Here is a 16,455-nt window from a genome sequence, read left to right as displayed (position 1 = left end):
TCAAGTTTATGCTTCTTAGAATCTCACTATGCTAATGGTGAGAATTACTGGTTGCTTTTAATTTTTTCCCCAAGCAAGGAAGGCCCTGTGAATGCTTTCATTCTTTTATTCTCAAGGGCAACTCAACAATCCTTAAACCATTTGAAAGAGAGAAATCGTAGCACTGATTCAGATCCCACATCTAGGACTGCATCAAACTTAGGTGGAACTAGTCAAAATCTGAAGTTTAAGAGAACTAGAAACTACAAGTCACTGAGCCCCAGGTGAGGTTCAGTTCCTTTAAAGAAATATGCTGTGTTCATACTCATGCTTCTGAGATTTCACGTGTATCAAACAGAAACTGGCTTTGCCACAAACCTAATATGTGGGTGACTTGGACATGCACGTGGCACAGGTTATACCTTCTAGATCCTACCAAGCCAATTATAGTCAATCCACCTCCTTTATCAACTATACAAACAAACCAAATTACTATACCTCTTCAGGCAGGCTGACCACCAAGTCATGTTTCGTCTGTCCAACCAGAGCCTGCCAGAAGTATTCACTGCATGCGGCCAGCACAGCCCGGTGGGCTCGGAACTCCTTCCTCTCCACTATCAGAGTCACGTCACAGAGAATATCCTTTTTCCGCTGGTCATTGAGGCCCAGGAGGATGTTGGTGCAGTGGACTGTGGACTCATACACATACATGGGGGAGTCAGGCTTCTCATCCACAGACATGCCGTTCACACCCTGAAAGAAAGAAAGGCTGAGTCACCACCACTATCAGAGAGTCACAAGAGGGAAGGGAGAATGAACATCATGGTTTCTGGGTCCAACCCATGGGCCGGGCAGAAAGAAGCAGTACTGCAGATCAGCACGTTCAAACTCGGTTGGCATAATTAGGTCAGGGAGCACATCCGGAAAGTCAAGGTCGATGGCTGACTTTTAACCTTTCCACTGACTGCATACTTTTTACCCCATGGTGGCAAAGCCAGATCTTTTAAAGGAACACTTAACATGATTAAAACACACATGTACTTTAAAAGTTGTAGTTTTGATTTTGTTAGAAAGCTGAAATAGCACTTTTTCACATATAAATAGTTTCCATTCCAGTACTGATTGAAATTTGTGTTAAGATGAAGTATCTGAAATGCTGTTTTGATGAAGTACATGTAAGTTCTCTAAGTTGAAATTTGGTTAAGGTGCCAAGTAGGATAAATGTCTAATCAAAATACATGATTTTACAAGTGTTCTAAACTGCATACGCCCTGAAGAATAGATATAGCAGCTATTATATCTGCCTTCTGCATTTCAAGACAATGCACAGCCAACGTAATGCAGGTGGTGACGGGCTCTCGAGTGGAACTCTGCTGTCGTTATGTCAGCAGACTTGACGTACACCCTCTTTAAGGAAACACAATGGATCATAATAGGAGTCATGAAAAAGATGTATTCAAAGTGAAAATTACTTTTACAAAAGTCGTCTTTGTTTTAAAAAGAATCCTTTGAGGTATCCATAATTAATTTATATAATGTGGTTTTTCAGTAATATTTACTACTACTATGAATCCAGGCATGGCTTCATTCTCATTCAAAAAAAAAAACCACACTTTAACAATAAATAAACAGCTTTAACAATAAGCTTCACACATTTATGGTATGAAACTTGACGTATGTGAGCAACTGTAAAACCATCCTTACAATCAAGATAGTGAAGATAAATTAACCACTGCCAGAAGTCTCTTTAAGCCCCTTTATAGTTCCTCCCTCGTACCTCTCAGTGCCCTATCTCTGGCAATCATTGATCAGCTTTCTGGCCATATTTATTAATTTGAACTTTTTAGAGTTATATACAAATGGAATCATGAAGTATGTATTCTTTTATGTCTGGCTTCTCTTACTCAGCATAATTATTTTGACACTCACCCATATTGTTGAATATATCAAAAGTTTGTTCCTTTATTTCTGAGTCATGTTTTATTCCATGGATAGAATACACATTTTTACCCATTAATATACTGATGGATATTTGGGTTGTTTCCAGTTTGGGGCTATTAAAATAAAGCTGTTGTAAACATTAGTATAAAAGACTTTGTATGAACATATGCTTTCTCTTGGGCAGGATGTCCAAGTCACCCACACATGAGTAGAGTGAATAGAGTGTATGCTGTACATAACTTTAACTCTCTAAGAAACAGCACTGATTTCTAAAGTGGTTGTACCATTTTACATTTCCCTACCAGCATATGAGAGTTCTGGTTTTTTTTCACATTCTTGTCAACATTCGGCATGGCCAGTCTTTTAATTTTGGCCATTCTTATAGGTACACTATGATATTTCTTTTGTGGTTTTAATTTGTTTTCTCTAATGACACAAGATATTGATCACCTTTCATGTGCTTATTTTCCATCTGTGTATCTTTGGTAAAATGTCTATTCAGAGTCCTTGCCTAATTTTAATTGAGATGTTTGTTTACTTATTATGGGATATATTCGAAATAAAATCCTTTATGTGGTTTGTAAATATTTTCCCCCAGTCTTCTGTAGCTTGTCTTTTCATTCTCAAACAGTAGAAAGTTTTCATTTGAAAAGGCTCAATTTATCAATTATTTTCTGTTTATGGATTGTACTTTTAGTGTCATATCTAAAAAAATCTTTGCCTAAACCAAGGTCACAAAGATCTTCTCCTATCGTTTTTGCTAAAAATTTAGTTTTTTCTTTTTTTTTAAGTTCTTACATTTAAGTCCTTGACAATTTTGAGTTAATTTTTTATATGGTACAAAGTATGAATTGAGCCTCTTTTGTTCTTTTGCCTATGAATATCCAATTGTTCCAACACCATTGTTAAAACCACTCTTTACTGAATTGCCTTTGCACCTTTATCAGTTGGCTATATATGTGTAGATCTATATGTATCCGCCTATCTTCATGCCTCTATCAACAGTGTCTTGATTTGTTGTTTTTCAAAGTGGTTTTTTTTTTTTTTAAAGAAAGAGTGAGAGAGGAGAGAGAGAGAGAGAGAGAGAGAGAGAGAGAGAGAGAGAGAGAGAGAGAATTTTTAATATTTATTTTTTAGTTCTCGGTGGACACAACATCTTTGTTGGTATGTGGTGCTGAGGATCGAACCCGGGCCGCACGCATACCAGGCAAGCGCGCTACCACTTGAGCCACATCCCCAGCCCTCAAAGTGGTTTTTGATTCTTTGCATTTCCATATGCATTTTAGAACTAGCTTGTCAATTTCTACAAAATAATATTTTTACTAGAACTATACTTAATCTACTGATCAGTTTGGGAAGAGCTGTCTTTTAAGCAATATTGAATCTTCTGACCCAAGAACACAGCATTTCTCTTTCTAAAATATTTTTTTAGTTCTCAATGGACCTTTATTTAATTTATTTATATGAGATGCTGAGAATCGAACTGAATGCCTCACACCTGCTAGGCAAGCACTCTATTACTAAGCCACCAATCCAGTCCCCCATTTCTCTTTCTTTAGTTTATCTGTAATCTTTCTTAAAGAAGATTTGTAGTAGTGTATTGGTATTGCATATCTTCTGTCAGATTTATACATACATATTAATATTTCTGATGCCATTATAAATGGTATTGCTTTTGAATTTCAATTGCTGATTTTTCTCTACTAATATACAAATACCAATGATTTGCATGTATGTGTGTGTGTGTGTGTGTGTGTGTGTGTGTGTTTGTGTATGTGTGTGTGTGGTGTGATTCTGGAGCTCAAACCCAGAGCCTAGGGTATACTAGGCAAGTGCTCTACCACCAAGCTACATCCTCAATCCCTATAAATAAATTTTGTGTATAAATTTTGTATGCCTAATTTGCTTAGTTGTTCTTATACAGTTGTTCTTATAGCTTTTTAAATTTTTTTGGAAGGTTCCACAGAATTTTCTTCATTGATTTTTATTCTTATTGTTGTACTTTTACTTTATTTATTTATTTATTTATTTTTACTTCTCTAAAATAACCCCATTTGTACCTAGGATTTATTTGTTACAAATGTAGAGGTAAGGTAGGTATGAGAATGTCTTCAGCAACAGAAGCCACTCATCTGGATTAGAAGGATGCCAACCTGGAGAGTCTCACTTGGAAGTGGACAGCTGAACTGGTCACAGTCACAGGTGTGGGCTTCTTTATTTAAAGTGACAGGCCATCCAGATGTCTAGACACTCTACAGGAGGAAAGCTGAGTGCTCCTGTGTTGTTATATTCTTTTTTCTACTTACTTTGAATTTAATTTGCTCTTTTCTTTTTTAAAACCAGTTTCACAATGTGTAGGTTGCATTCATTGATCTTACATTTTTTTTTCCCTAAGACAGGCTTCAATGCTGTAAAATTCAATCAGTACTGCTTTAGCAGTATCTCACAAATTTTGAAATACTGAATTTTAATTTTACTCAGTTCAAAATACTTGTAAATTTCAATTTTGATTTTTTTCTTGGTGTGTTAAGTTATTTATAAACATTATTTAGCTTCTAAAATATTAGGGTGAATTTCTAGATATATTTTAAAAAATTCTCTTATTTGATTCTATTATGGTCAGACACAAACTTTGTATAACTTTAATCCTTTTTGATTCATGGAGAATTGTTTTATATGCCAGAACATGGTATTCCATATGCACTGGAAAAGAGTGTGTATTATGAAGTTTGCTGGTTGTGTTCTGTACATGTCAATGAGGTTAAAAGTCAGATGATGAGTATTGCTCAAGTTTTCTATCTCTTGTTTGACTTTCTGTCTATCGGTTTTATCAAATCTTGAGGAGAGACACTGAAATCTTTGACAATAACTGGGGTTGTCATTCAGTTATTGAAATTTTACTATCTTTGATTTATGCAGTTTGAAACTCTGTTATTAGATGCACAGACATTTAGGATTTTAATTTCTCTTGGAAGTATTCATTCCTCTACCACTAATTCCTTTAATTCCTGGAAATATTCTTTTTTTCTGAAATTTGTTTTGTCTAATATTAATACGGCCATTCCAGATTTGTTCGATTAGCATCAGCACAATATACCTTTTTCTATTATTCTCCTTTTAACCTTTTTGTCTCTTTATATTTAAAGTGTTTCTTGTAGGCAGCATATAATTGGGTCTTGCTTTTCCTACAATCTAATCTGACAATCTCTGACTTTAATTATGGTGCTTAGACCATTTACATTTAATGTTATTATTGATTTGGTTGAATTTAAATCTGCCATTTTTCTCTTTGTTTTCTATTTGTCCCAAATGTTTTTTGTTCCCTTTCCTCTCACTCTCTTATTTATTTTGGATTAACTGAATATTTTTTATGATTCAATTTTGTCTCTTACTGGTATGTTTTATTATTTTATTGGTTGCTTTAGAATTTATAATATGCTTCTTTATCACAATCCACCTTCAAGTATACTGTATAATTTAATGCAAAATTAAATTATTTAATTATTTCTATTTCAAAATTAAATTAATTAATTATTTCTATTAAAAATTTAATAGAAACTTAAAATGCTTACAAGGGAGAAATAAAAGGGTTCTTCCCTTTCTGCCCTTGTATTATTCAGGTATTTTACTTGTACAAATGTTAAAAAATCTATACTATATTGTTTTTAATTTTCTTTAAACAATCAATTATGTTTTAAATAAATTTAGACAATAAAAATAATATATATACACATACTTACATAAACACACACACGCACACACATGTGTGAGTGTATGTGTGCGTGTATGTGTGTGTGCGTGTGTGTGTGTGTGTGTGTGTGTGTGTGTGTGTGTGTATTTTTTCCTTCTTCCTGAAGGACCTCGTTTAACATTGCCTGCAATGCAGGGGTGCTAGTAATGAATTCTTTTAGCTTTTGTTTCTCTGGAAAAGCTAGTTGATTTAACTTTTGGAACATATCTTCATGGGGTATAGATTCTAGATTGACAGGATTTTTTCCTTTTCTTTCAGTACTATAAAAGATGTCATTCCACTGTCTTTTCACTTGCATTGTTTCCAGTGAAAAATCTGTCACCTTTACCTTTGTTTCTCTGTATGTAAGGTCTCTCTCAACCCCACCCTGCTGTTTTCAAGGTTTTTTCTTTATCAATTTTTTAAATGAATAAATTGATGATTATGTGCCTTATGTAGTCTCTTTCATGTTTCTCCAGCATTGTTGATCTGTAGCTGTGTAGTTTTCATCATATTGGGAAAACTTCAGACACCAATTCTTCAAATATTTTTTTTTGTTTTCCTTCCTATTCTTCTTAATGCAGTTCAGTTATTTGTATATTAGACCACCTGAAGTTGTTCCACACCTCACATTACTGTGTTCATTTAAAATTTTTTTTGACACTCTTTTTTTTTTTTAACTCTCTTATGTTCTTATGTTTCCCTTTGGATAGTTTTCTCTTGCTAGACTTTCAAGTTCATTAATTTTTTTTTCTGTAATGTCTAATCTGTCACTAATCCCTTCCAGTATAATTTTTATCTCCGACACCGTGGTCATCATCTCAAAAGTCCTTTTTTAGACTTTTAAAATATCTTCCATGTTTCTGCATAAGATATTTAATTGTTTAACCTCTTAATTTTTGGAATAAAGTTATAGTAACCATTTCAATGTCTTTTTAAATTCTAAAACTGTATCAGTTCTGGCTCAGTATTTTCTTTTTAAATATTTTCATTAGTTGTTGATGGACCTTCATTTTATTTACTTATTTATATGTGGTGCTGAGAATTGAACCCAGTGCCTCACATAAGCTAGGCAAACACTCTATCACTGAGCCACAACCCTAACCCCCTGGCTCGGTTTTGATTATTATTTCTCTTCAATGTGAATCATATTTTCTTACTTCTTTGAAAGACTGGACATTTTTGATTGCATTCAAGACATAAATTTTACAATTTTTGGATTTAATTTTGTTGGATGCTGAATATGTTTGTGTTACTATAAATACTCTTGAGTTGAGGTACTTGGAAAAAGTGTGAACCTTTTTGGATTTTTGGCTTTGAGTTTTGTTAGATTGGAAAAGCAGCATTTAGTCCAGAGCTCTCTGTTTCCCCACTACTGATCCAAGACACTTCTGAATAATTTACCCAAAGTCTGCTGAAATATGGGTTTTCTAGTCTGGCTGGTAGGTATAGGGATTATTTCTAGTCCTCCATGAGCTCTATGTAACCTCTGATTGTTTTGGGTAGTTCCCTTCTCAATCTTCAGAAGTTTCCTCACATGCATGTAGTGATCAGTATTCGGCAAAATAGTGATGAGGTACTCTCTGAAAATCTCTGGAAGAGTCATCTCTCCAGACTCTTAGCTATGTCTCTTCAATTTAGGAGTAATCCAGCAATTCCTTGGTTCCTCCTTTCTGTTCCATGGCCCGAAAACTCTTGTAACAGTATGTTGCATTGTTTGTTTTCTTTTAGGGATTACTGTACTGTCCTTTGTTACTTTGTATCCAATGTCTTGAAAAGTATTATTTCATATATTTTATTTGTTTTCATAGTTATTTCAGCAGGGAGTAGCTGGGATTACAGGTGTGTACCACTATTCTTGGCCTAAAGTCCTAGATTTACTCTTTATAGTACAAGTACTCCAAATACTTTAAAACCAATAATTTATCTCATTGCTAACCATATAATGTAAACTTTCTTCTTCTATACACAGGTATTTTGAAATACCTAATTATGAAAATATTTATGAAGAAACATTATTAGTCCTTTGGTATTCCAATAAAAGGTAAAGTATCTGTCAGTTTCATTATCTATAATCATGTTAAAAATGTAATAAGAATAACATTCTAAATGACAATTCACTTGTAATGACCCTAGGCCACTGAGTAAGATCAAGGTCACTTTGCTTCTGTTTGTGACTAGAAAATTGCTGCTAAATTCTTCATGATTTAGTAAGAAGACAAATATTTTCTATTGTATATTCTTATTAGTTTTTCATTTCCTTAGAATGTTTTACATATTTTCTTATGTCTCACATAGGGTCTCGATTATGATTTATTTTCTCCATTCTTAATTCTTAGATTATTCTTCTTTTGCCTATCATATTCAGTTTTTTTCAAGTAGTCTGTAAAATTTATTTGGTTTAAAAATCATAATAGGTTATATGTAGCAGGTAACACTCAAAATTGGGCTGGAATAATTAATATTCTAGGGCATAGATGATGTGTTCATTCTTCAGAAGTAGATTAATGAGGGACATCTCATTTTTCCAATTCATTTATGGGTAATACACATTAATGCATGTACTCCAAGACTGGAGTTTGCTATGAAGAATACAAAGCCATAAATTCTTGGGTAAAACACAAAATGAAAGAAAATAAAAAGAGAAATGAAAGTGAAATACAGTAGAAATAAGCGTGAACCAGGTATCTTGGGCTTTTGTTCTACCTGCGGCATTGGCCAGCCTTGTGGATTTGGACAAATTGCTTAACTTCGTCTGAGCCTGCTTCCATGTTTGTGAAATGAGAAGTATGAACCAGAAAACTAGCAAAGTTTTCGCAGATCTACAACTCTATGAGTCTGAGTCTATGAAAGAAATAAACCTAAGTGATAATAAATAGGGAGTGATATACTGTCATTTTAATTGATAGAAACTGGCTTTCTTTGATCTTATAAAGACCATTTATGTGCTCAGTGTTATTGTTGTGGATGTTTCATGGTTTAACAAAACCCTCCCTGAAAAGCTGGTTAACAGGGGATGGGGTGGACAATATGCAGAGAAACCAGAGCTTTCTAGGAGAGAAGTAGGACTCTGACTTCTGCTCTGCATCGATTCCAGGTTTGGAAGATCTGTTTGAATGAATAATTCTATCTGCACAAAGGGAAACAAGTCACTTGAAGTAAAGTTACCTTTAGGAAATAGGAATCCAAGTCTAGGAGGACATTTTGACACAATATGTGGAGTTGAGGCTATTGGTTCCTTCAGTCCTTAGTTCAGAAACCATAGCTGTTCTGGAAACCACAGCTGAGTAAGGAAATATGAACTAAAAGAGTATGGCACTAGGGAACACATTTCACTGAGGTTACTCTGAGGCCTAAGCAGAAAAGAGTAGCAGAGGTCACAGGTGTGTACCCATCAAGCAGGAGCAGTCATTAATGGTATGAAGCAAGGCAGTGGGCTCACTAGCAGATTCCAAGTCACAAGCAAGACCGTGTTCTTTCTGTGTTCTCAGACAACTCGGGGTCTTGAAGAGAGACTCTATATTCTGCTAAAAGGGTGGATTTAAGAAGATAAAGGAGAAGTGGCCATATAAACACTTCCAGTTGGTGAAGTAAGCTCTATTAGTCACACAAACATGGACATTTGCTCTTTAGGCTAGACCTTCCAGAGAATTTTGGAAGAATTTGAACAGTTTTAGTTTTGTTCATCAAATTGTATAATCTGAAATCTATTATTGTCATGAAGTTGTTGCCTGGCTTTGAGAATTTTTTTGATTTAATTAAATTATTATGGATAAATCTTTCTGCCATGCCAGCACCACTCTCTTCCTCTTGGCCTTTATATTTCTTTTCTTTTTTTTCTATTTATTTATTTATTTATTTATTTATTTATTTATTTATTTTACATGAGCTCTCTTATTATTATTATTTTTGCATTACAATTCTTTTTTTTAATTTATGTTTTTTAATGTTGGTTGTTCAAAACATTACATAGTTCTTGATATATCATATTTCACATTTTGATTCAAGCGGGTTATGAACTCCCATTTTACCCCGTATACAGCTTGCAGAATCACATCAGTTACACTTCATTGCTTTACATATTGATAGACTCATGTCTGTTGTATTCTGCTGCCTTTCCTATCCTCTACTATCCCCCCTCCCCTCCCCTCCCCTCCCCTCTTCTCTCTCTACCCCCACTACTGTAATTCATTCCTTCCCCTTGTACTGTTTTTCCCTTTCTCCTCACTTCCTCTTGTATGTAATTTTGTATAACCCTGAGGGTCTCCTTCCATTTCCATGCAATTTCCCTTCTCTCTCCCTTTCCCTCCCACCTCTCATCCTTGTTTAATGTTGGTCTTCTTCTCGTGCTCTTCTTCCCTAGTCTGTTCTTAGTTACTCTCCTTATATCAAAGGAGACATTTGGCATTTGTTTTTTAGGGCTTGGCTAGCTTCGCTTAGCATAATCTGCTCTAATGCCATCCATTTCCCACCAAATTCTATGATTTTGTCATTTTTTACTGCAGAGTAATACTCCATTGTGTATAAATGCCACTTTTTTTTATCCATTCGTCTATTGAAGGGCATCTAGGTTGATTCCACAGTCTTGCTATTGTGAATTGTGCTGCTATGAACATCGATGTAGCAGTGTCCCTGTAGCATGCTCTTTTTAGGTCTTTAGGGAATAGACCGAGAAGGGGAATGGCTGGGTCAAATGGTGGTTCCATTCCCAGCTTTCCAAGAAATCTCCATACTGCTTTCCAAATTGGCTGCACCAATTTGCAGTCCCACCAACAATGTACAAGTGTACCCTTTTCCCCACAACCTCGCCAGCACTTATTGTTGTTCGACTTCATAATGGCTGCCAATCTTACTGGAGTGAGATGGTATCTTAGGGTGGTTTTGATTTGCATTTCTCTGACTGCTAGAGATGGTGAGCATTTTTTCATGTACTTATTGATTGATTGTATGTCCTCCTCTGAGAAGTGTCTATTCTTTTCTTTTTTTTCTATTTATTTATTTTACATGAGCTCTCTTATTATTATTATTTTTGCATTACAATTCTTAATACACCTTTATATCACAATTTATCATATCTCTGTATACAAGATATGTTGACACCAAATTCACATCTTCATACATATATTTTGTATAATGATGAAGGTCTCCTTCCACCATCCATGCAATTCCCCTTCTCCCTCCACTTCCCTCCCACCCCTCTTCCCTATCTACTTCCCATGCTCTTCCTCCCTACCCCATTTTGAATCACCCCAGTAATATCAGAGAAGACATTCGGCATTTGTTTTTTTTTGGGATTGGCTAACTTCACTTAGCATAATCTGCTCTAATGTCATCCATTTCCCTGCAAATGCCATGATCTTGTTATTTTTTAGTGCTGGGTAATATTCCATTGTGTATAAATTGGCCTTTACATTTCTACTGAGTCTTTATCACACCTCTTTCTACTGGATCCACTTCCAGCATCATGGGACACACTTATTCCTTAGCCCTTCCCATTCTCCAATCATCACAGTGCTTTTCTATGAACTCCCTCCAATTCATCTGTTTTTCACTGAACAATGCCAAAGTGAATTCTCCTTCTCCTATCACTGCATTATGTTCCATTAAGTTTTTTTTTGTTTACTTGTTTTACTAACATTAATTAAACATTTTTCTCCTTAATACAGCAAATCCTGAAATCTTCAGCAGGATTCATGGATCTAAGAATGAAATACTTTACAGTATAGTGAGTAACTGAGCCCAGAATAGCACGTAGGAGTCTGACAGCCAGTCTTTAAGCATTAGACAATGTGTTGAAGTATGTAGACATTAACTGAAATCAGATCATAAGAAAGCTTTCCAAAGGTTCTGATTTGGGTTTTGGCTGGATCTCATTCTTCTTTTTGTAGGCCAAAAAATACCAGCTGCACATGTACATTCCATATATACCCCAATCATTTCATCATATGGTTCAGCAGTAAAAGTTAATTACTATTATTTTGTCATAGTATGTTCATCCCCTCAAGAAGCTACATAGACCACCATTCATATCAATCAAAAATATAGTAATACAAATTCTCATTAACTTATTCACTCTTCATTCATTATTGGGTCACATCCAGAAATTAAAATGTCTGTTAGTTTTGAAGGTAAAAGTATAAATCAAAAAGAAAAAAAAAAACCACAGTGGGAAATCTGAAAAGCTGCAATTCACAAAAAATAAAAATTAGAATGTTAAGTTTTACAGACAACCTGTCATGTCTAGAATGTTTCAGATGAAGAGAAATGAATATGCCTTGCAGGTAATGAAAAAGACCAAATTATAAACCACTTCATTTGAAGTTCCAACCATATTTCTCCTAGAAACAGTGCATTAAGTAAATACTTTCGTGAATCAAACTCTAAATTATTTAGTAATTGCTGAGTAAATTTCTGCTTTTATCAAGCATTCTTTTTTTAAAAAAGTTATTTACTATAAATCTATAATAGTTTTTGTAAAAGAAAAGTTATCAAGTCTACAGAAATTTTAGAGTGCATAGTGCTATTAAAATTACTTAGTTATTACTTTTGGATTGGAAACACTTTCCAACCACATCAAGACTCAAACTTCTTACTTAAAGTGGAAAGCAATTCGATTTCAGTATTTCCTAATGGAAAACTGCAGTGCTTGTCACTTAATGTCGCCTTAGATAGCTCAAGTAAGGGCCTGACACGGAGTAGCTAAAACATTTTGTGTTCTTTATTTACTCAAATACTCCATCTGCGTGCGTACTAGTTAGTGCCAAGGGAACTGAAATTTAAGGCTGTCGTTAGGAGGAAGCACTTGCAATCCTATCATCAAATTCTTAATAGCTCTGAATGGTTCTCGTACTTCAGTATAAACTTCCATTTTCTTTGACCTTTCAGGAGGAAGTTCAATTTACTGACACAGTTTATGATGATGCTTTTTTACTGCAAAGTTGAAAAATATACAAAAAAAAAATTAAAAGTGGGGGGAGACAATTACAAGCTCCAATTTTTTTTTGCTAACTTCCTAGTTGATATGATTTTTCTCCTCTTATTTTATACATTCCCAAAATTTAAATAACTCTTTAAATTTCAAAATATCCAGTAATAAAGTAATGACAACTAGTAACATTTTTTTCTAGACTTAAATATAAACTTAGTGGAGATGCATAATCTGATACAATAGCTGATCCAGAAAAAATATTAGGATGTTGGTAACAAACTATATATATTGATCTAAAAGTCATAAAGAATTAAAGATAATTATATCTTTATATCTTAAAGATAATTACAATATATAATTACATATCACATAGCCACTAGCTTGAAAAGAATTTGAAAGCTTGTAATATTGTGTGTGATGATGTAAAGTAACAGGAGTTCTTATCTATTGATGGTTGATTCAACTTCTTTGGAAAAGAGTTTGGCATTATCTAGCAAATTGAAGATGGGCATAATTTTTTTTTGCTCATTTTAAAAATTTTAATTTGTTATATATGACAGCAGGATGCATTACAATTCATATTACACATATGAAACATAATTTTTCATATCTCTGGTTGAACAAAAAGTAGATTCACCTACTTAGGGTAATGATGTCCATCTCATTCCACCATCTTTCCTACTCCCATACCCTCTTCTTTCCCCTCCCTCCCCTTTGCCCTATCTAGAGTTCATCTAATTATCCCATGTGCCCCCACTTACTAAAGCACATTATGATCAACATCCTTAAATCAAAGAAAACATTTGGCATTTGTTTTTTTGGGGATTGACTTACTTTACTTAGCATTATATTCTCCAACTCTATCCATTTACCTGAAAAATGCCATAATTTTATTCTCTTTTAATGCTGAATAATATTCCATTGTGTATACATACCACATTTTCTTTACCCATTCATCTACTGAAGGGCATATCTAGGTTGGTTCCACAGTTTAGCTATTGTAAATTGTGTTGCTATAAACATTGATGTGGCTGTGTCCCTGTGGTATGCTGTTTTTAAGTCCTTTGGTATAAACTGAGGAGTGGGATAGCTGGGTCAAATTGTGGTTCCATTCCCAGTTTTCCAAGGATTCTCTATACTGCCTTGCATATTGGATGCACCAATTTGTAATCCCACCAGCAATGGATGCATGTACCTTTTTCTCCACATCCTCACCAACACTTATTGTTGTTTGTATTCTTAATAGCTGCCATTCTGACTGGAGTGAGATGAAATCTTACAGTTGTTTTGATTTGCATTTCTCTAATTTCTAGAGATGTTGAACATTTTTTCATGCCAGCTGATGATATTTGTTGATTGATTGTATATCTTCTTTTGAAAAGTGTCTGTTCAGTTCTTTGGCCCATTTATTGATTGGGTTATTTGTTTTTTTGGTGTTAAAATTTTTAAGTTCTTTATATATCCTAGAGATTAGTGCTCTATCTTATGTGCATGTGGTAAAAGTTTGTTCCAAAATTGTAGGCTCTCTATTCTCCTCACTGATTCTTTCTTTTGCTGAGAAAAAGCTTTTTAGTTTGAATCCACTCCATTTATTGATTCTTGATTCTAATTCTTGCACTATAGGAGTATTAAGGAAGCCGGGGCCTAATCCAATATGATGGAAATTTGGGCCTACATTTTCTTCTAATAGGCGCAGTGTCTCTGGTTTAATTCTTAAGTCCTTGATCCACTTTGAGTTGAGTTTTGTACATGGTGAGAGGTAGAGGTTTAACTTCATTTTGTTGCATATAGATTTCCAGTTCTCCCAACACCATTTGATAAAGAGGCTATCTTTTCTCCAATGTACTTTTTTGGCACCTTTGTCTAATATAAGATAACTGTAATTATGTGGGTTAGTCTCTGTGTCCTCTATTCTGTACCATTGGTGTTTCAATCTATTTTGGTGCCAATACTATGCTGTTTTTGTTACTATTTCTCTGTACTATAGATTAAGGTCTGGTATAGTGATGCTACCTGAGAAGATGTGCATAACTTTTGACCCAGTAATCATACTCTTTGGTTATACTGTATAGATACTCCTGCATATCTTTAACAGGAACCCTCTATAAGAGTGTTCATAACAGCATTATTCAGAATAACTCCTCACTGAACCAACATAATGTTTATCAATAGCAGATTGCATATATATATATATATATATATACCATTCATTTATTCATATCATGGAATAATACAAAGTAAATTAGAGCCACATGCATTACTAGTCATGGATTAGTCTCAAGAACACCATGTTGAATATTAAGCTTCAGAAGTAAAGCACAAAGTAATAACACAAAATCTGAGTCTATTATCAAGTTCAAAAATGGGTAAACCTTAAAATCTCTAGGGATATATACTGTTATGGGCTGAATGTTTGTGTGCCCTCTCCCTCCACAAAATTCATATGTTGAAACCTAACCCCTGAAGTGGTGGTCTTTGGAGGTGGGGTTTTGGGGAAGTAATTAGGTCAGGAGGGTGAAGCCCTCAAGAATTGAATTTGTGCCTTTACAAGAAACGCCTTCTCACTCTCCTTCTACTATGTGTGGACACAGTAAAAAGATGGCCTCTGAAAAGCAGGAAGAAAGTCCTCACAAGAGACTGACCCTGTGGTACCCTGGTCTCAGATTTCCAACCCCAGCACTATGAGAAATTAGACTTGTTATTAGAGTCACCCAATATGGTACCCTGTTACAGAAGCCTGAACTAAGACACAGACAAAGGTGGTAAAATTGAAGCAAATGCTCAGAATAGAGGTTTTCTTTGGGGCAAGAGAGTGGTCATTGGAAAGGGTACTACAGTGTCTCAGGGTGTTGTCACAATGTTCAATTTCTTGATGTAGGTGCTAAGTTAATTTGATACTAAATTGTACATTTGTTTCATGTACTTTGATGTATCTACATTATATTTTGTTAAAAAAAACCCCAAAGCAGCTCCCCCAAAGTTAAAGATTGGAAGAAAGGGCTAACAATTCATGTCTTTATGGAGAACCTGTGCAGGTTCTTTCACCCGATTAGATAGGTCGTAGGTGGGCTTTGGGTTTCAAATGAAACACACACAAGAATCCTTAAAGGTAAGCAAACCTAACCACTTCAATGGGCTGAATATAGGGACAAAGCCTTTTGGGAGATGCTGAGAAATACGAGCTCAGGCTTTTGCTAGAGAGTGAACTATTTTCAGAGATTCCCATGTTTTCTTCTTTCTTGTGAAAAACCAAACTATTTCATGTCTCTATTTCCTTCTCTAACATGAGGGAAGAGGTGACCTCTAAGATGTTTCCAGTTCTATTTTCTATGGTTCTGTGAAAGTACAGAAACTTTAGGAAAGGCTTGAAACATGCTTCTCTAACTGTAGTTCCCAAGAAAACTTTTTAGGAAGTGATAATGCTCAAAAGAACACAGCTGGTGGGAAGAAAAAATGTCATCACATAACTTTTGAGGGAGACAAAGACGACCGATCCAATGAAAAGTGTGAAATTTCCCCCTTATAAATGAAGTCATCCCAAAAGAAAGATAAACCAAAAGCCACTTTTTGCATGTTAATGAAACATGGTGTCCGCTGGTAGTGAACAATAGGTTGATATTTTGTTCTCATTCCTGGACATCGCTAGGGTGCATAGGACATGGCCTGTCTTGGAAACCATCTTAGACATATAGTTAGACATATAGGCTAGAGTCAGCAGGATGTTGGTCCTCTGAATCTTCATCCTGTCATATCAGGCCAGACTGTTTAGGGGGGCAGGGAGAAGGCTCTAGCTTGGATTTAACAATAACATAGTACATAAATTCTCACCTCAAAAAGGAAAGAATTCCATGCTTTGAAATCTCTGTGTGAAAGGGAC

General features: G+C 34.9%; 1 protein-coding gene across 1 annotated transcript in view; it reads right to left on the bottom strand.

Moving 5' to 3' along the window:
- Nucleotides 1-16,455, bottom strand: part of Bach2 (BACH transcriptional regulator 2) — a 334,683-nt gene that overhangs the window by 72,948 nt on the left and 245,280 nt on the right. Inside the window, exon 4 of the mRNA XM_077801923.1 lies at nt 478-732. Within this exon, the coding sequence (XP_077658049.1) occupies nt 478-720 (243 nt within the window). The 5' untranslated portion in view covers nt 721-732. The remainder of the gene's footprint in view (nt 1-477; nt 733-16,455) is intronic.

This window comes from Urocitellus parryii, chromosome 8, assembly GCF_045843805.1.
Source record: "Urocitellus parryii isolate mUroPar1 chromosome 8, mUroPar1.hap1, whole genome shotgun sequence".
In the NCBI taxonomy this organism is placed as follows: Eukaryota; Metazoa; Chordata; class Mammalia; order Rodentia; family Sciuridae; genus Urocitellus; species Urocitellus parryii.
This window is presented reverse-complemented; position numbering and strand designations above follow the sequence as displayed.